This window comes from Trichoplusia ni, chromosome 3, assembly GCF_003590095.1.
Source record: "Trichoplusia ni isolate ovarian cell line Hi5 chromosome 3, tn1, whole genome shotgun sequence".
NCBI lineage: Eukaryota > Metazoa > Arthropoda > Insecta > Lepidoptera > Noctuidae > Trichoplusia > Trichoplusia ni.
Window position 1 is genome coordinate 13,037,958 of NC_039480.1, and position 21,246 is coordinate 13,059,203.

Consider the following 21,246-nt stretch of genomic DNA (forward strand, 5'->3'; position numbering starts at 1 on the left):
ATTGAGTTTTATTTTTATAACTGGACGTAATATTTCTACCGAACTATTTATTTCAAAGTATAAAAATATATTTGTAATGTGTATAAAACTTAACTGCAAATTAGAGGTATTTATAAAGTACCGTTTTAATGCAAATAGCTCACGCTATGCGTATTACTAGTAGTAAATAAATATTTATATTATGTATCCTTAAATATATATACCAGCAGTATTATTACTTATCTTACAAACGTAACGACAGCAATTCACAGCAAAATTTGAACAAATTTCTAAGATAAAAATGTCGTTTTTGATTTGCAAGATAAGCAATATTGCTGCATATTTGATAGCATCAAGTTAAAGCCAGTTTTCGTAATAGCACTTATGTATATATACTAGAGTTGTATTATGAAGCCTAAAGCCATTAAACATCAGTTGAAAAAAAGAACATCGGATAGAGGTTCCCATAAATTAAAAAAAAATGATAGAATAGGACCCCTGGGGCTTTATTATGAAAACTAAGTATGACATGAGGTTCTATTTGAGATGTTATGGTTTTAGAAATCATTATACAAATCCATGTGGATTATAATAAATATTACATTATATGTGGATATAAAATACATGCTAGATATAATTCCCACTTGAGAGAATAGCTTTCATCTACTTATTTATTTTATGGTAACAATATATTTATATTTATATAAAATCATGTCAATTGGAATGAACAATTATTATGTTTGAGTAAAATTATAGATGGATGTAAAAGGATTATAAATTTTATAAGTAGTAAATAGGGGTTGGTGTAATTTTAAGTTTTTTTTAATTACATGACATTCCTTGGGTATAAAAATGGGTTGGAATTATAGTGGTGTAAATGTTTTTATTTAAATTTTAAGTGATTATGATATTAAAAATAAAATTTATACATGCTAAAGAATGAGTTCAAAATATTACTTATGGAAAGCATTTTTACTTCATTCCAAAATTAGACAAACTATGTTTTGAGTCTTACAACTGTCTGAATAAATTATGATATTTTATTCTTATTTTTTTTTGAGATTCATCTATAGAAGCCCTTAAACAATTTCGACAGAGCTACCGGCAAAAGCTCGGATATAAAGAAAAAAAAAATTAAAATGTCAACATTTAATGTTCACTTCGCTTATCACAATAACACAGAATTAAAAACAGCACTGTATACTTATACTTAAATATAATATTAGAGTTAGTTACGAATAATATTCTGGATATATTGATGTATCAGGTACGTCAAGACCACTGTCACACTGAAAGGAAATAATGATATTAGAAATTGCATTGCTTTTGTTGGTCAGTGGCTAGTTTACGATATGGACAATTGGACAGTGCAGACTTACTTGTTTGATTATATTACAGTTGACGCTTAAAACCTATCTACATAGTGACAGAAAAAAAAACACTTGTTGAAATAAAGAATTACTATAGATACACAGTGGGGTAAAGGCTTGTATAAAAAGAAAAAAAGAACTGTTCTACAAAATATAAGACATATATTTTTTCAACTTACGTTTTATCTAAGTACAACTAATTATAATTTATTATAGATAAATCTTAGAGGTTTTAATGTCATGCGTTGGTACACAATGTCCAAGCAATGAAAAAAAAATTGTTAACAGGTTACCTATTTACTTTAAAGTCGTATAAAAATTAGTTTGTGTAAAGTCACAAAAAACTGAGGACATAGTGTACGTAAATATGCAATTACATATTTTATAATTGCATGTAGAACAATAATTACGTTGATTCATAAGACTATTTATCTTAAATTCTGACCAACAAATGATCCCAAATCGTAATCTAGCCATATTTAACATGAGTATTCTTATAAGCTACAGAGAGTATAGATTACAGTATAAATAAATAGGCGTAAAAGGAATTAATTAACATCCATACTGATTCCTGAAACGCATCCCAAATATGCACGTTTAGTGTCTAATTTTTACGAAAAAAAATAATAAAGAAGGCATGAGGAGCCCTCTATTGACATTGCTCGATAATGCGCTTGCATTATACAGCTATAGTGTTCTATACAAATAGGCTGGAGAAAAACAAATTTACAAAGTTTTTTCTTCCCATTAAATTGATCACTGTACCAACCGTTGCCAACCCTTAATCTATGAAAATTTGGACTGTCTAGCTATCACTATTCTGGTGAAAGAAAGACAGACAACGAAGTTAGTTATAGAACTCCATTATTACCCAAATAACCAAAATATTTTCATCATCCCACAAGTAACGTCAATAGGACGGCACGACGTATCGGCAACTCAAAACTCACTGACGAGTCACGTTTCAGTAATCGGTGTATAGCCTCAAAGTTGTTAACAATCATACCTCTAGTTATGCAAACATTAAATGCATGCAAGTTAAGTTATCAGGTTAACTCGAAGTACTCTGGTTGTCCTGTCAAACATAAGATATTAACCACCACTTCCTCCACCTTTTTAAAACATTAATTTGAGATGTCAAATTGTGAGATTCTTAATTAAATATGCAGCTAGAGTATTTTTTAAATTTGCATCTAAGTGCGTATGAAATAATATCACTTACGTGTACATATTTTTTACAAGGTGCCATCCCAGTTCCCTTTACATGGGAAGCCAACCAGCATCGGGATGGATATTTACAAATATGCACTCTTATATAAGGTGTCGCATAAAATGTGTGGCTATAATTTAAATACTTCACTTGACATTAAAATGAAAAACTTAGGAACTCCAAATAAAAATCCGATCTAAATTCAGCCTTCTTTGTTAATAGTACGCACTGAATGAAGATGTTGTTCATTTCTATGTGCAGATCCAGTATTTGATACACCTTGTGTTCTCATTATTGTGACTATTTGTTACAGGCAGACAATAGTGTAATAATGGTAAAAATACAACAACAACCTTGCTTACTTTACATCAATATTTAAAATCTACCAAATTAAACAAATAAGCCATTGCAAGCCTCTACAGAGCAAAAGAGAAAATTAGTAATTCGCAATATTAGTCACACTGAAGCTTGAATATTAATATTAATTGAAGTAGTGCAGATCAAGGATCAATAAGCGTTGTTCGTGCGAGGTAAAGATAAAAGAACCAGATGTGCCACTCAATAGCTAACTACAGTCATTCGTAATTTAATTTACCTAACGTTCCACCCGTAATGGACGGGCTTGCGCGTGGCCGCTCCACTATGGGGCGCATAACTTTGTCCGTAATTCTTGTTCTGATTTGGTTGACTATACGTTTGTTGGATTCCTGATGGGTAAGATTGGGGGTTAGAACTCCTCGAATTGGAACTGTGCGAGGAATAGTTCGGATTTTCCATTATAGGCCTAGTGTTAAAAATGTTGCTCAGACCTCCATTCTTAGTGAAATCGTTCAAGAGAGATCCGAAAACGTTGGATAGGCCTCCAGTGCCACCAGCACCCCCAGTCGCGCCACCGCCGCCGCCGTTGGCGTATTTGTTCAGAGTGTTTAGAATACTGTCGATAGGGCTGCCGCTGCCGCCAGTGTTGGAGTGCGAGCCGCCGTAAGAGCTGCTACCACCATGCGAAGAGCCACCGTAAGGTGCGTTTCCACCATAGGGTGAGCCTCCACCGTACGGTGATCCAGGGTTGCTTGCACCTCCATACGGAGAACTGCCCCCAGTGTGCGTGTTGCTGCCATAAGGCGAGCCACCACCATAAGGTGAGTTTCCGCCAGTGGCTGATCCTCCGGCATAAGGAGAGTTTCCACCGTATGGTGATCCAGGGTTGCTTGCACCGCCATAGGGTGAACTGCCACCAGTGTGCGTGTTGCTGCCATAAGGCGAGCCAACACCGTAGGGTGAACCACCGTAAGGTGAGTTTCCTCCTGCCGGCGGGGCCGGCGGGTTGTAGTTAGGTGGCGATTCGAAGTCTCTTGTCGGCGTTTGGGGAGGTTTAGGCGTTGGAGCTGGTGCTGGCTTCGCAGGCTCCGAATGCGAACCTTTAAAAATACGTCGAGGGTAAAATATCCGTATCCAATATTACACAAAGGAGGAATAATGTGTTAAATTACGTCCCTTTTTAGTAAGATAAAAAATACGTATTAAAACATCGTAAAGATGTTTGATTGTATGATCCGTAGAAACAATGCTACTCAAACTTTAGTTAATTATCAATGCCCCTTGTTAACTGAACGATCGTGCTATGACAATGAACCTATTTTTGGATTCATTTAACTTCTTACCTTCTACTTGAGACTTCTTCTTGCAGGTCGGATATGTTCCGCAGTTGGAATTGCCGTGATACGTGCACGGATCTTCGGCGAGGACACACACTTCGCTGTTCAGGCATCCTATGTCCTTACAGGTGCGTCCGTATTCTGTAATTGGAAAAAGAACTTGTAAAATAAATCAACAGTTCAGGGAGCCGTCAAGTCTTTAGTAAAACAACTGAAGCGGTAGACGTTAAACAGTGTATAGAACGGCATCTCCCTTCTATAAGTGCATCACTCACTTTAGTAAGTACTGATAGGCCCCAGTTTTACACAAAAAGGTAGGTCATGACGCAAGGCAGTAGCTTACTGACAATAGTAGTCAATCAAACTAATATCACCTCTGTACTATCTACGGCACATAAGCCTTCACATATGTATTCCCTATACTAAGACCGCAACCTAATTTGGACAGGCGCCCGATATCTGGCAACAGGTTTGCCAGTCGCTCTTAATTACATGGAGCACAATACGGCGGAGAATAAAACCATAAGCTTGTTCGTACACGAGGCGAGACTAGTTTCCGAAACCGACTCTTCTAGTATCAAAGCAACGCCAACCAATCAGGAAAAAGAACGCTCACCGGAACGCATCTTTGAGGACTAAAGTTGTCGGGTATGGGAAACTGTCACCTCGTGTGTGAAAGAAAGGGTTTAGGCAATTACGTGTGTACGTATGTTACTACGAGTGCTGATTTGTAGGGCTTGGAATTGGCAACACTAAGCGTTTAGTCTCTTAATTGCTGTCTCGTTTTTATTTGGGTCGAGCAGACGAATTTGTACCCTTAAAATGTTAGGATTCCTAAAATTAACTTAGTTAAACAGCAATTTGGCCCAAATCAAAGATAACCGTTCATGAACTACAAAACAATAGTATAAAAAACAAGTTATAACAAAGTATCTTAATTTAATATTATTATTTATTACTATTTATTTTTATTTGTTAAATATACAACAAAGCAAAGCAAAGCTATATTAAATATAGCTTTGCTTTGAAGCCTGTAAATTCAACTATGGCGTAAATGTGGTTATTATGATTTTATGAAGTATGATACTAATTGGTAGAATATTAAATCAAGATATTCAGTTCGGAAAGAAAATGGAATAATTAAATGACTTTACATAATTTTAATTCTGAACTCTCTTAACAATACCAGGTAGATATTATATTACGCTTACGTAATCCAGTATCTATCTGGCATCTAACGTCGCTTTTTCATGGTACATCAGACAATTACGTAACTTCCTACTTTTTCTAAGAAGGGATCGTCAAAAATATCATTGGCAAAGAACTGTTTCAGATATCCACAATAACAGATACAGTTTTTGTGACAGGTTATCAGATTATGAAGAATATTTTCGAGAATTCGAACATTCAGGATTGTTTGAAAGCATTAATGGTTGATACTTATCATTTCTATTTATAAAATACGGTCGAAATTCCTGTGTCTCACTTTTTGCCGTGTAACTTTCCGTTTCAATTGCAAATCTAAAGGCGACTACTAGAAAATCCCAAGAGTAGCTGCTAAAAAAAATTGGATTACATGGCCCGTCTATCATATCCTTCTACAACGAAAGCGCGGACCCAATTTTCCGAATTATCTTTACATTGTACACACGAACAAAATGGACGTCCATTTCCTCGTAATGTAATTCCTGATGCGGAAGTACTGCAAATTTTTCCAGAACATAAATCATTTTCAGATACTTAGGGGTATTATCTACAGAGTACGCAATGTTACAATCGCTCCATCCCTGTTTGCTGGATAATAAAAAACATTTGGATAGGTAAAACGTGTTTGAAAATGAAAAAAGAAACCTATATAATATCGTATGAATATATTTTATTTCGCTGTGTCTACGAGAATTTGCCCTTTTATAACCCTAAAGGCGTGACCGGGTAAAGAATTCGGTTGTAAGGGAATAGGGATCATTTGCATATACAAGATTATATACTTAGATTGGACTTGCCGTCGTCTTCGAGAGTCAATATCACACGTAATAAAAGCCTACCGAACCGAAAAAGTTTGGCGTTGAATTGTTTTCCACTACGAAGGTTTTATGTGCGTTATCATAATACGTTTCGTAATACAGGTATTTTGTAGCCGAAATGTTATCGAGTCTAAACTGTTATTGCACTTTCGAAATATTAGGTGAATTTAGAAACTTTTTTACCATGTCAGTTTTGGTATTACCTCCAATATAGGTAGGATTTTGTATCATGACTCCCAGTCTCCAAATGTTGTTTGAAGAACTAACGTATTATTAGAAATCACTTAGAACTTTGCCTAACTCAGTTCCCTGACTTTCTAGACGTGACTTTAATCAGTTGAAAACGGGGCCAACTGCAGTTATCTTAAAGCGTATTCTAAAAGCTGAACTTCTAGATCCATATCATATTCCTTGAGAAAGGAACGCCGGGTGTAGATAATAAAGCCATGTCTGGCGTTGAAGTAATGACAGAGGTTAACGCTGGTTGTTAAACGAGTGCTCTGCACTTTATGTCTTAATATTTCACTATACTTGTTATTACAATACTTTACGACTGGTAATCCGAGTAGCAAAAATGTTTAAATTGTATGTTTATTGACATCAGCTTCAGTTGAGGCACTTATGCTCTACTATGTTGAGTACGTTGAGTCTCATACAAAACATATTTCAGGTACAGGTACATCGGTACAGAATTCCCGATCTCCGAAAAATTCAACGTAAAATACAGCAGTCAGACACATTGTCAGACTTCCTGAGATGACATCTAGGAACGTGTTTTGTCCTAACAAGATAATAAAAATAGCTCCTCTTTGTGTCTTGTTCGTTAAAGCAGGAACGTGACTACAACGGCACAAATCACATGACTTGTTTTATTAATTAAAAAGAGCTATCCGATGTCTGATCCCATGTTTATGAACATCTACTACTATAGACGGAAACTTGACTGCAAACAGTTATAGGTAACATGACATGTAATTTCTAATCATCACCACCAAACGTTTATTCACAAGCAAAACATGTTTCCTACGTAACATGTTATCCCCAAAATAAAATGTTCGATGGCAAAGTAAAACTTGAGGCAATATAAACAAATAAAATGGGCAACATGGAGCGGGATCATAACTCATTGTTTTGTCGCTTTGAGAGTCGGTTTACGCCGACATTAGGTACATTAGGTAATGGAATGGAGCCATATCTTGGCAATTCGGCGGTTGCGTGTACGTGCTTTCAGAAAAAGTGTTATGCTGTCAAACATCGGAAGGTATTGGAGACAGGAATCGTTTAAAATAAGGTATAACGTCGATAGGCATCGATGCGCAAGCGTGATGCTTGAAGGCGCCTGTTTATGAAGCGGGTGTAAAGCCAAAAATGTTATGATTAAGGTTACTGTGGTGTCGTGTACGTATAGGTAAAACTTCCATGAGCGTAAATTAGCATACGCGAGGGAGATTTCCGAAGTTGCTTTTGCTATTACAATAACGTTGTTTTCGATTTTGTGGGACGAATTGGCCAAAAGGCCATTCGAATATTTACAAATTGTTCATTTATAAGATGTAAAGTTTCGTTACAAGTTATGTACAAAGTTCTTACTTGAAAATCCGTCAGCGTAGTAGACTAGGGCGAAAGCACACAATACAGTCCTCCAATCCATGTTTGATCTGAAACAAATAAAACTTTCGATAAAACAGGTATAACAAAGAAAAATGAAACAGTAAATTGGAGACGTGACAAGTTTCCAAAACATTTTAACCTCGAGAGCTTAACAGTTCATTAGCTGAACGCTTAGAGGGTACCAGTGGCAAGATTCTAACAAACTTGAAGTGTAAGCAAGATGAAATAGCTCTCCGACACGTGTATTTCAACCCAGCACACGTCTGTCCGACAGCTTTGCTGAAACTTTATGACACCTAGCTACATTCCCCGAGCAATTTCGCCGAAACTGTTTCGTATAACCTCGTTACCAACTACCGCGCTCCACTATGTAAGTAAACGTTTTGCGGATATGACACAAGTTGTTTCTCTTTATTGAAAACAGGAGGAACGACGGATCTAGTTAGTGGCAGCTTGGAGTAGCGCCGCGTCTGTTTATATGTCCTGGGTCTAATTCCTATGAAAGCTGAACAGTTAGCGGCTAAGTATGTAAATTGAATTGAAAATTGGTTTTTGAACAATTAATTAACTGTATGTAAGTTATGTGAGAAGCATTTTCATTGCATATTTTGTAATCAGTTTATAATTATTAGAATGTTAACAATTTATCTTATCTATATTAAAATGTTGGTTCAAAACTGTTTTTGACTTTGTTGGAAGCCGCCGCCACCAAGCTCTCAATACTGGGAAAGACCAGGAAGCGCAAACAGGAAAAATGAATTGTCTTCTAAATGCAGACATGTATTGAATACAGGAAAATTAAAAGGTTGAATATTCTATGTTCTAATAGAAATAGCGGTCGAAATAAATCTGTCGGCGAAATGATAGGGATGGTTGTAGGGAACCTCAATGTCGTAGGTCAATGAAGGTCAGAGGTCAGGGGTCGGGCCAGTCACGCAACTTAAACTTCAGTATACCTACACGGGAAGTACAGGTTGAATAAACTATACGGGAAAATCAATTTGGTTCGGCTTCCTTGGACTTTACTTCGGTCGGGAATATTACTCATATTTTTGTTTCGAGAAGAGGTGAACATAATATAGCTAAGAGCTCCGTATTTATTAAAAATAGTTGTCAGTGTGGTATAGCATACTAGACTTGCCAGCGTTCAACTTGTTGTCGAAGGCAGAAACGGAGATATAAATAGATGCGTGAAAAAGAAAAGCCATCGAACGAATATGAGCTTTGCTCTACTATGGGCAGATCAGAACAAACATATTTTTGATGCGTATTAATAAAATGTACTGGTTGGCTATAATCTTAGTAATCGTAAAGAAAGGAAACGTAACGGTCTTTAGCAGACCTCGAAAATGAATGGTGCTGATTAAAAAGGAGATTCAAATTAAAAGGATCCCTAGGGGGATATTACATGCCATAGAGCAGAAATTGGATAGCGATACGAGAGATATATTGCCCGACATAAAGCCGTGCTCGGTAACTTTCTGCCCATTTCCGGCAGCCCACTTGTGAATCGTATTTCGGAATCCTTTTTATCTTTTTGCCTGTGCGGAGCGGCGGCGGAACGCGAAGTGACAGCGGCACCAAGCCACTTCGCAGCTCATATATCACTTGAGCCTGTAACGGCCATGTTAACGGCCCGCCTGTCACCTCCGCGCTTCAACCGTCCACAAGCGTTTCTCTTACTGGCTATTGTCTATTTAATGGCTTTCTAATCCTTCACGTCAAATACAGATCATAAAAATGTAACGAATACCACTTAACTGGTTAACCCAGTTCGGAAGTATTTGTTTTATCTGGGCCAAGACGGAATAACACCCCTAAAGATGTCGAGGTCGAGAACATATCATTTTGAGAATAAAGATTCTAACCCTATACAATGTCATGTCATTGTATATTAGACCTTATACAATGAAATAACAAGGAAAACACGATGGCGCCAGGCGGTGTGAAACCTTGATAACACATAGACACGAGTACGTGACAATTGGCGTTCAGAGTTAGATCATATCGAAGTTGTCAGTAGCTAGATTCTGTGCTAAAATTTGAGATGCGATGCACCGCCTGCAGCTTCCACTCCACAAATTCACGTATTGCACTGAGGATGCGACGGGTGTAAAGTAAGGGTGTCGCGTGCCGGGATTTATATCGGTGGAAATCTCCGGTGTGTTCACACTTCATGCTTGCGGCGACGCCAGATAAAAATGCTCCAGAGGTGGTATCGCGTGAGGTTTGAGCGGATTTTCGTTCTCGCCTAAGCTATACACGACACATCGATTTATACACGCTGTGCGAATTCAAAGCCGGTTGCATTGTTAAGGCGTGACTACATGGTTACTACAAAATATAAAACTTGGAATCACTCACATGTATTAAACTGATGGACGATAAAAATATTGCGCACTAGCGGTCCAGTGATAACAAAAGTTGTAATGCTACTGAGAAACAAAGCTGTTTACACTTCATTACGTATATTGATGATAAGACGGGGTAATTCGTAAATGAGATCATTTGTATTTATTGCTAACACTGAAAGGTCGTTGGATGAACTTATAGGAATATACTCATATGAATGTTAGTGTAAAACACCCAAATATTGGGATTTACAAGAGGAGTTCGAAAATGTGAGACTAAATTTAAATGAAATGATTTAATCCACGCTGGGTCTTGCAAGTGACATTTGATATAAGTAAGTATTTTGTTAAAGCTCAATATGTGAAATCCGGACTATTGCATTTCGGTTAGGTTACAACACAGCAAACACTGTATGCCATACAGCAGCTATCGCTGAACGTCAAACTACTAGGGAAAAAACTATTATTGTTAATGCATGATCTCGATATTATCGTGTAATTAAAAAAAAATTGCATAATTATCGTTCTTTACGTTCCGTAATTTAAATAAATATATGTCTGAAATATAATTAGCACTACAACCGTTACTACATATTTGAACAAATTGCAAAACAGACAAAAAAAAATCATATCGACAAAATAAATGTTATACAACTTCAAGGTACAATTTGAATCAAAGCAAAATAACTTACGCACTTGTTTTGTGTAGGTATTGATAATTCTTGGTTTAATGGCAATTACTGTCAAAACTTAGGCCATTATGTTGCCTAACAAATATTTTATCGGAGAAACCGTGTAGACTTATCGATTGGACTGTTATTGTGAATATGGTTGTTCAGTTATGAAGAGGAGACCGTCTATTTTTACTTACTACGGCGCAAAGCCGAGAGGATTATGTTTTCACACGTGAATAAGTTGTTACAGCCACGTGAAGACTGTAGCTTATAATGGACAACACATACATATACATACGTAACATTTAGAATCGACAAAAATACATTGTCAAAAAAGGTAATTTGAATGTTGCTAAGGTTACTATAAAAGTATAGTATTGGTATTTTATGTGAAAAATCGCGTATGCTTCGATAAGATTTCGTGAGAATCGTATAAAAGAGTTTTATTCAGTTGACAGAATTAACTGAAACAACATTTGGGAGATCAAAAGGCTAAGGGTCAATCTCCATTGTAATAATAGCGGCATGTAGCTACCATAAGAGTAATGCCTGAGAAAGGCATCGCGAGTCGCTAGAAGGCTCGTTCCGTGCAGTCTCGTGGCCTTTAAATTACTGTGAACTTTATAGTCACGTATAAAAGATTCAAAATTATTCGTAATATACGCTTACAGGCGCTACGCTTTCAGTGTGTATTGACCCTAAACATTTTTATGCAGATGTTGTACGTGAGTAACAAGAAACGTCATTAACGTTATTACTGAGTAATTACTTATAGTTGACGTCATCAAATCAATACAACGGAAACCGAAGTGGAACAGTGAATAAGTCAAGGCCTTAATAATCATAAAGCAGTTTTGTTTTAGGAAGTCTCAAACGACTCAATGAGGGTATTAGATTAATTTTGAAAAGGAAATTAAGAGGCTTATAAGAGAGAACTATTAAAAGAAATATAACTTTTCAAGACCTCTTGAATTATACTTACGGTCGTAACACTTAGCCAAGTGATGTTTTAAAGTCTATTTCACTTTATTCTTCACTAGCTGTTGTCAACGACTCCGTCCACGTGGGAAAGATATAATATCATGTGTCATGATTTTTTAAAAATCAATGAACCGGCCACGCTGACACGCAACAACAATAAAGTAAGCGCAACTACGTTCAAGATTAAATACTTAGCGATTAACGTATTCGTTTGACAACAAACTTTGCTCCTTTACTTTCAAGTCCATCTAAAGGTTGTCTGTAAAAGATCGCTCTTAGCGATTATACTGACCATTGTGGCACCATGTAACTATTTATGACTGTCAAACTCCGTATTATCAGTGTGGTGTGCAACTGGGCAATAAATAATATTCTATCTTATTTTTATATGCATTAACAACATTTTATCATAAAAATAGTTCAAAAATAAGCGTTGCATTAGAACAAACCGTTATAGCACAGTCTAAAAATCATGATATTTATGCTGTGGTTATAGTATAGAATTGACGATAACAAAGACTGACACATAAGGTCGGCATTTTGTATGTCTGTTATTAACTTTATCACTTAAAGTAGATAAGTATGGATCTTAAGTCATTTCCTCCTAGACTACTAATTTCCACATAGGCATAGGAGCACATAAATGGTAGTGTTCCATAAATCATGAAGGCGAGAAAGCTCAAAACATATTTAGAAAAGTGCGAATTACTAGAATTCGTCGAAATGGGATAAAGCTCAGCTATATTGGTTGGATAACAGCCAAATGTAGATCGGCGATATTGAGGGGCCAGCATAATCACTTATCACCCATAAACGTTCTATTTTTATGGACCCGAACCCTATTAGTTATTATGTATGTAGTATGGTTTATAGATATAATCAGAGAATAATGTACAGTAATGGTTTTGTATAGTCGCGACAGCTTTGTATCATTCTGTGGTTGGTCTCATACAAAGTCAGTCAAGTGATTTTGGATATAATGAAGTTGATTCGCATGATTCCGTAATAGCGTATAGGAAAAGTTCATTGCCATATGAAATTGACGTATGTACATTCATAGGAAATTGATCGGGTGATTTTTTTATTACGACAGATTCCTGAAAAGAAATTCCAAGCAAGACTGTGTGACGACAGTTTATCGTGTCGATTAAACCGTCATGGTATGTGCATTTAAATAGAGGTGTTGCGTATTTTTTACAACTGATTTTCAGATCAAACAGCGTTATAGTATTGCAGGGCACCAGCATATGGCAAACACGGGTATACTTTATTTTCCTTTGCTCTCCTAGCCCGATGACTACAATCCTAGACGACCGGATGGAGATCAGATGGGGGATCAAATTTTTACGACTTTTGGAAAATGGAAAAGTCAAGCCAAACGCAAACAGTCGATACAGTGGGACCGGCTAGAGGCGTCGGGCGTCCAATGGTTAACTAATTGTCATGATGTACTGAGAAAGGGCCTTCAGTTTACAGTCTAGTAGGGCAAAGGGCATCGACACAGGCTTTCTAGGACAAGTCTAACTGCTGGTATAGAAAAATGATAAATTCATACCTACATGTTAATAAATTAAACTAGCTGTGACTAATGGCCGCCTGGACTTCAGTTTAGGCTGCAAAGACAGATTGATGAAAGTAACCTGGGTTCAGCTAAAGTGTTAGCTAACTCTATACCAAAATTTGTCGAATATTGGTCCAGTCGTTTGAGCGTGAAAAGGAAACAAACATACGCACACATTCACTAACGTTTGCTTTCATAATATCAGTGTGATTGAAAACTGTTCTTTTTTTAATAAGTTTTAAATGTTAGAATAATCAAGGATTTCCTCGTTGAGTTAGTTTGGTAGATCACGCTCATGTTTAATATTTTTTAGGTTATCTTAAACCATGGGATTTCCCCTTATATTACGATTGTTGCTAGTTCATTCAGCAAAGTTTTTATTCTCAACGTGAGAATATAAACCGGTTGTTTAGCATGTTTTGTGTTGATGCAAATATCCTTGAGACAGGTCAATCTTAAGTGATAAAATGATAAAGCGCGATTGTATTACCTTAGACTCACCACTTTGTTTGCTAAATGGTGACTCTGTTTTTGATACCACAGATTACTATATTACTAAGAATACCTTCTTTCTTCATATTTTGTGAACATTTTTTTTTATAACGTTCCGTTTACAGTAACTTGGATATCCTAACTAAAAACATAAATAAAACAGGTTATCTTCGACGATAGTAGGATCCAGTTTTTGACTGTACGTGTATGTGTTTAACTCTCATTCATGTAGAGATTTGAATAAGGACCATTGGGATGCTAAAGCATCGCTAAATGAGAACCCATAACTGTAGGTACATATTGTTTGAATGGACACATTATTTCTATGACTATAAACTTATATTTCGCCCATAAAACAACCCAGTAAGTAGCTAGACAGGTAGGTAGGTACATTAAAATTCCTTCACCCAAAACCTTAGGTTATCTTTAGTTTACCCCATTACGATATAATAAATGTAATCTATCTAATTTGACCTCTAGATTTTGTGTTAACATAACCAACGCGTAGTTTACGAACATTCGATATGTACTTGTTATCACGTATTAATTCAGTACTAAGTTAAAAATTGTGTTAACACGACCACCAGTAACGTTGTCGCCATAAAGTATGAACTTCCGCAATTGTCCCACAGCTATCGTTTGCACTCCCATTGTAGAATATTGCGCTGGATTTTGAACATTTTGGTAAAACGTGACTTATATCCATTCGACTCTACGCTGATATTAGCAAGCTGACGTTGGCATAACGCCATAATTGTACCGGCGGGTATGTGGTGCTCCCGGCCTAGTAGACTACAGAGGAAGTGTTCCCTCACACGTACTAGACGTTTTTATGACCCTCTATACATCATTGTAACAAATTTTGAGATTATTGAAACTACGACCAAGTCTACTAGTACTACGGATTGGCGATTTTAGGGTCTAAAATGGAATCTAGGCTTTTCACGATTTTTCCTTCAGTGTTTGTTCGTGGTGTCTTAAATTAAAAAATCGTCGTCGTTTTCATCGACCGCCATCAAAATTGGTGTCGCAGTTCATAACAATTAAATTGCATTCCAAAATAAATAGCGAAGACTAATAAGTTATAGTAACTCTAAGAATTATTAGTCATTACTTCCCATGAATCAGTAACTCAGTTTAATTAATTGTTGTTTTCACAGTAATTAAGTAAATATTATTTGCTATCGCTTTACATTTACAGGACATTAATTTATTTAAGTTTACAAGGAAACTAATAATTTAATAATCATTATTTTAAGTATTATTTTAGTACCTATTTGTTTTATTAAGAATATAACTAACAAATTAACTAACAGAGTTTTCTGATTATCATGTAGAGGAATATATTAGTTAATTAATGAACTAAAGCGTGACTGCAATAAATAAGGTTAAATAAAAATCATTGTAATGAAGTAGAATATTAAAAAAACGTTGGTAAATTGCGGGTTGGACTCGCAAAACAGGCTTTAGAAACAGAAATGCTACCCATCAGATTCATGACCGGGACAACAGTTGCTTTTCCTTAATATTTATTTCATAGTAGAATCAACTTTCTAGTTATCACGGTTCATGCCAGACTGACTGATGACACACTCATACATGAAAGACAACAGTAGTTCAGCGGAGGGTTTCATTTTATGCTTCCTGTTCAGAACTCTAAAAGTAGTTGCCTTGTGTGGCGAGCTAAATTTCAATAAGAAAGTAGATAGCAACATCACTTATTATACTTTTTATAACACAAGAGGGTTCACAAGTTCTAGGTATATTTAAGTTTGCCCATTAAAGGTTTTCAGTATTGTCTATTAGAATTTTATTGATAAAAATAATCCTTAAGGACATTATTTTCTTAAGGGGTTTTTCAAGTTGTATTTTTTTTATCATTATGTAAAAATGTTAATGTATCTCTTAGAATGCTGAGCAATATAAAATAAACCATGTGACACAACAGCAGTTTAAAGGGTTAAAGATGCCTTCACAAAAGGTTATATAAATATAATAGTCTGTCTATTAGTAAATAGTACATAAAGACAGGATGTAACAATTTCAACTACACTTCAAGAATGTTGACGGACTTCCTTATTAAACTCAATAGGATGTACTAGAGATATGGAGATTTGTTTATATTTATTTTTCTTATATACAAATTCTGCTATCAAATTTGGGAAACGCAGGCCCAGGAGAGGGACAAGAAAAAGCTTACAGAGAAAAAATTAAACCTCCTACATCAATACATACTTAATATACTTATCTATAGCCAGTAATCATTTATGGTTTTTACTAACTAAATATACAACTTTATCAGTGGTTTTCCTCATCTTGGTTATAAACAATTTATTGAACAAAAAAATTATTAATTACTCTATCAACTGTTATCTCTTTCAAAACATTGCATAATAAGACACTGATATCTCCTGTGTTTGTTTCTATTAGTAATTTAAATTTTATTATTGCTTTATAATAAAATTACTATACATAAAATTTTATTTTAGTGCAATAGCATTAAGTCTATGCTATTAATGACTAGTTAGTCACAGTTAGATAACTAAAAAGGTTCATGAAGGATCAAGAATTATTATTGACTGTTTAGACTGGCCAGCAGTAATAAAAACCATAGTCAAAGAAATTGAAAATAATACTATTTATTTTCTGTAACATAATTTTCGATGTTACACTATTTTTAATATCCGTGTTTACAACTTGCCTTGTAAGAGCATTTACAACTGGTTATTAAACATAATTACCTTGAACATGCTTTGATTCTATGAAAACACAAGTTTTTTTTGTCTGACTAAGTTTTAATTGAGTCACTTCACTGTCATTACAAGATCGTAATAATCAATCAGGATATTCAATATCTTTATACTTTAAATCAAGGACTACATGTTACAGGGCCTGGATTCCTTAAAATACAACAGTGCCCGATTGAAGGCGTGATTACTATATCCGTATTGCAGCTAAAAAGTGTACGAGTATAAAATATGTAAAAACAACAAACTTAGAAAGTTGATAAAAAAAATAAAAACTTACCGTGAGATTAGCACAGATACTGGAAGTCTCCTTAGGGTGTTTGTTTATAGAACCAAAATAACTAACTATAGATGTTTTCACCTAACATGACACAAACCAGTCCGACTGCCGCGAACAAGGTCAATAATATCCTCCTGACGTAAACTCTATACTTTTGCGACGACGAGATTCATCGAAATATAATAATTGTATTCGAGTTTTTCCTTTGAAATGTCAAACTGACGAAAGGGATAAGTAGATTGCAAAGTTATGTGTTGAAAAGAGAAAAACAGTCATTGAGGCGCACGAACATTGCGACAGAAAAAGGAACGCCACACCGTCTGTGATTATGTCAAATATGACAGCAGACAATGACAACCTAAGGTTCATTCATAACTTTGATGTTTTTTGAACTCCATATAAAATTGAGAAAAAAAATATTAAACAAAAAAAGTAATAGAATAAATAATAAACTTAAATTAGGTTTTCTAAATAAAATCTATGTTTCAGTATCAACAAATTCATATTATAGCACGCTCGTTTCACTGCTTGATGCTTGTACTTTTATGTTTTGGTGGTTCAGTCAAATTGTTAGTCAATCTTCTTCTAATATATAAAATTCCCGTGTCACGGTGTTAGTTACCGTACTCCTCCAAAACGGCTTAACCAACTTTATATGCGTATTTAGTTGGTCTGAGAATCGGCTATTATCTATTTTTCATAAAGCGAGGACCGGAGTTTGGTGAAATGTTTTTTGCTATGCGTTACGTGAAGGCGCATTTTACTTAACCGCGTTCCAGATATTTTTTATTTAAGCCACTGTACTAAAAGTAAAAACACAGAGTAGGTAGGCGGGCAAGTAGGTATGTAGCTAAGGTGGTTCATAATAAGATGAATGGGTACCACTTCGTTCTTAGTATACAAACTAAACTAAAGTATTATTTAATTAATTGATATTTATTACAAAACCGTCAGAACCAATTAAACTACATGAAATTTGTTACACAATATTAATTTCGCGTTTTCAAAAGCCACACTCCAGCAAACATAATCCTGAAACTAAAGCAATATTCCGCACACGTCTTCCGCCCGACTATGATAACTGCTTGCTAAAGATATTCCCGTGTAATAGAAAACATACTATACAATGTAGTTTGTTTGTTTTTTTTTGATCTTTTCATTATCTTCTACCTAAAGGTAAGCGGTACAACGGATAATTTAACGGTATAGATAGCTTTAAGCCAAAGCTTACCCAACATTGGGGCCAATGTTTACACACTACACTACACGTCGGGAGGTTAGGGATTGTTGGGGCCAACGTTGGAGTCTATGTGTGGAGAAAATGTTCTTGGTCTCAGAATTAAAATACTTAAACTTATGTTGGTTTTGTGTAGTCATAATAAAACGTTAGGTACATTAACGATACACCAGGTACCTACTTTTAAGCAAGTTTGACTTTGAAGAAGCTTTATGATAAAAAGACTTTAGGTACCTATTTTATTTTATATCACAGATGTAGGAATCCCAGATAATTACTTATACAACCTATGTACCTACATTCTTAAAATAAACACCTAATTCACCAGCGAAATGTTTTTGACAAGACTTTTACCTAAGTCAAAAATCACAGGATTTCACCCTTTTAAATTGCTTTCCAATACCTTTGACTGACTTTTTTCAGGAGAAATGTGCTGGAGCTTAAGAAAACTCCTAGAGCTCTCAACTCTTGCTTCCTTTGAGTGGGTAAACAAGTTAGGCGGTGTAGCGAAGTTCTGTTTTGTGTCAAGTGAAGCGTAGAATTTAAATTCGCGTACCCACCTTGCATTGAAGATGCTGCAGTGCGGTCGCTACTGTATTTATTTTCCACGAAACATCACTGATGCCACCTTATTTGGTTTTGATGTGTTATTTCAAAAAGGGATATTGCTTTCAAAACTAAGAGAAATAGCTTAAAATACCTGGATCTGGCTCGGATTAAAAAGCCCTAGAACAAGACACCTAAAAGTTGTCAGGAAAACAAAAAAAAAAGAAGGTCGATGAAAATCAGGAACACTATTAAATTAACCAGTCCCGATTTCAATTAAACTATTGATTTTATATTATACTAATAGAAGTCTTAAATACAGAAATACACCAATTAGGCAAAGACTGCCTCTGAAGCAGCTAGCAAGTATCTACTTCAAAGTTGAATGTGCCTTGGAATGGTTGAGTACAGGCTACGTATTGCTCGAGAAAATCGTTCGGCAGTTTGTCATTGTTCCAGTTGGCGATCTAGCGCATTGGCAGCGCACTAAACTTTTTGTGGTCAGATCCCGAACGTTACACAAAACCAAATTTGTTGGTTTACGATCTAAGAAACTTCTATGCTTGGCTTTTGATCCAAATCGAAGTTTGCCATGCTTTTAAATTCCAGTCATTTCGACTTGTGCTCGTGTTATAGCCAAACAAAACAACTATTGATTTTGAGAACACCAAATCGGTAAACATGAGCATAAAGGATAAAAGGAATATCTATACTAATATATAAACCTGAAGAGTTTGTTTGTTTGTTTGTTTGAACGCGCTAATCTCAGGAACTACTGGTCCAAATTGAAAAATTCTTTTTGTGTTGAGTAGACAATTAATCGAGGAAGGCTTTAGGCTATAAACCATCACGCTGCGACTAATAGGAGCGAAGATACAATGGAAAATGTGAAAAAAAAACAGGAGGGGTATAAATCATAACTTACCTACATCTTCTTCTACCCACGGGAACGAAGTCGCGGGCAACAGCTAGTATAAAATAGAAATCACATTCTTCTAAGCATACACACCGTTTATTTTATATAGTTTCACACAAAATAGCGAAGATAGGTAACATTAAGGCTGATTTAGTGATACCTTTGCCCGCTTTGCACATTTCAACGTCAAGGAAAGCTATAAAACGGTAGGTAAAGGTGTTACGCACGTAATTATTTTTATTATCTGTTGGCAAGGTCCATTCATCATCACACATGTTATTTATTACTGACTCACGCTGGCGTCCCAGTTGTGCGTTCAGAGTATTTTTCTCTATTACGAAGACAGAAGTATGATGACAATCATTTGTAAAGCTTAACAGTGCGTCAGACGACTTTTGTTTAGTTTGTTGTGTTGTTTATGTAATGCTTTTATTGTAATTAGTTTGCTCTGATTGAGATGAGTTTTATGCCTATGTGAAATTGATTTGTAGCTAAGTTGGTAAATTGCAAAAAGAACCGTAACCGTGTAATGTATTCGGGTGCATCTACAACTATTGTTTGAGCTTATTATTTTTCCCACAACTCCTAAATATCTGAACCACTTTGTATACCGGTAGTGTGTATCTTGTTACATACCTATTATACGATAATATTAAATGCCGATTTCGAATTATAATGAAGGTAGTTGCGTTTCCATGTCACACCCAAATGTTGGATCCAGGATCAAGAAAAAATATCAAGTATCTAGTTCATAGCTCACTTACCTTAAGTTAGGTATACCACTAGAAAAATAATGTCAAAATATTTCAGGCAATACGTCACAAAATTATACGTGATATGAGAAGACTTGTAGCGAAACCGACATACGATACGTCTATTTATAGATTATATTTCATCACAATAAGCGTATCAGAGCGAACTCATCATTATGAGAGGGTAATGGAAACCGTTAAGTTAATGAGATTTCTTTAACTTCTTATTTATTAAGAGATATTGAGTTTGATTTATCGTAAATTCGTTTTTAGAGATGTTATTTTAACTGAGTACTACATGTGACTTGCTGTTTTACGAAGAAGATCCTATTCCCGTATTTTTTTTGTTTCAATCTTAACTGAGAGATCCTTAGGTAAGTTTTATGGAGTTCTAGCATCAAACAAAAAACGTACGTTTCATTACTAAAATTTAATCCTTATGTCGCGGGGAGTTTCACAAACATTCAAGTTACATGCACAAAGACACCCAGACTCAGGACAAGTATTTGTGGATCACACAAATGCTTCTCCTACGCGGTGATCGAATACGTCGCGCACGGTAGGTTTGATGTGGCGACCTCAACCACTCGGTTATCCGTGCAGAAAATGAAATATGAATGTGTATAAAACAATTGAAACTCAGCTGAGTTGAGCTTGCGAATGTCACATCAATGATGCACCAGCAGATTTACCAACTAACCTACCGGGGTGACTGCCAGAGGGTTTATAATTATCTTAAAACCTACATTTATAATCCTAATGTCTATATATCAAACGACCGCATAAAGTGTTCTATAAACTTGATTATAAATGAACAGCAATTATTTGCCTAACATTCCACTAAAACAAATCTGTGATAC

General features: G+C 35.5%; 1 protein-coding gene across 4 annotated transcripts; it reads right to left on the reverse strand.

Annotated features, from left to right (window-relative positions):
• Window positions 1-461: 461 nt before the first annotated feature.
• LOC113491994 (keratin, type I cytoskeletal 9) lies at window positions 462-17,142 on the reverse strand. Of its 4 annotated transcripts, XM_026869247.1 has the most exons (6): window positions 16,936-17,142; window positions 7,829-7,896; window positions 4,221-4,355; window positions 3,369-3,977; window positions 3,155-3,266; window positions 462-1,268 (listed from the first exon to the last, which is right to left on the reverse strand). In XM_026869247.1, the coding sequence occupies exons 2-6, from the start codon at window positions 7,887-7,889 to the stop codon at window positions 1,208-1,210; spliced, it is 978 nt and encodes a 325-aa protein (XP_026725048.1). In that variant the 5' UTR covers window positions 7,890-7,896; window positions 16,936-17,142; the 3' UTR covers window positions 462-1,207. The 4 variants fall into 4 exon arrangements, with proteins under 4 accessions (XP_026725048.1, XP_026725045.1, XP_026725047.1 ...); XM_026869244.1 differs by having other exon boundaries at window positions 3,155-3,977; window positions 16,936-17,139; XM_026869246.1 differs by lacking the exon at window positions 16,936-17,142 and adding an exon at window positions 10,897-11,137 and having other exon boundaries at window positions 3,155-3,977.
• Between the last annotated feature and the right edge of the window lie 4,104 nt (window positions 17,143-21,246).

Bases quoted from the DNA above. Each gene is read 5' to 3' on its own strand.
- LOC113491994 (XM_026869244.1), bottom strand. From the start codon at position 7,889: ATGGATTGGAGGACTGTATTGTGTGCTTTCGCCCTAGTCTACTACGCT. The intron at 4,356-7,828 runs GTAAGAACTTTG...TTCCAATTACAG, and splicing joins CTACGCTGACGGATTTTCAA to AATACGGACGCACCTGTAAG. The intron at 1,269-3,154 runs GTAAATTAAATT...ATTTCCTTTCAG, and splicing joins CATTACGGGTGGAACGTTAG to TGTGACAGTGGTCTTGACGT.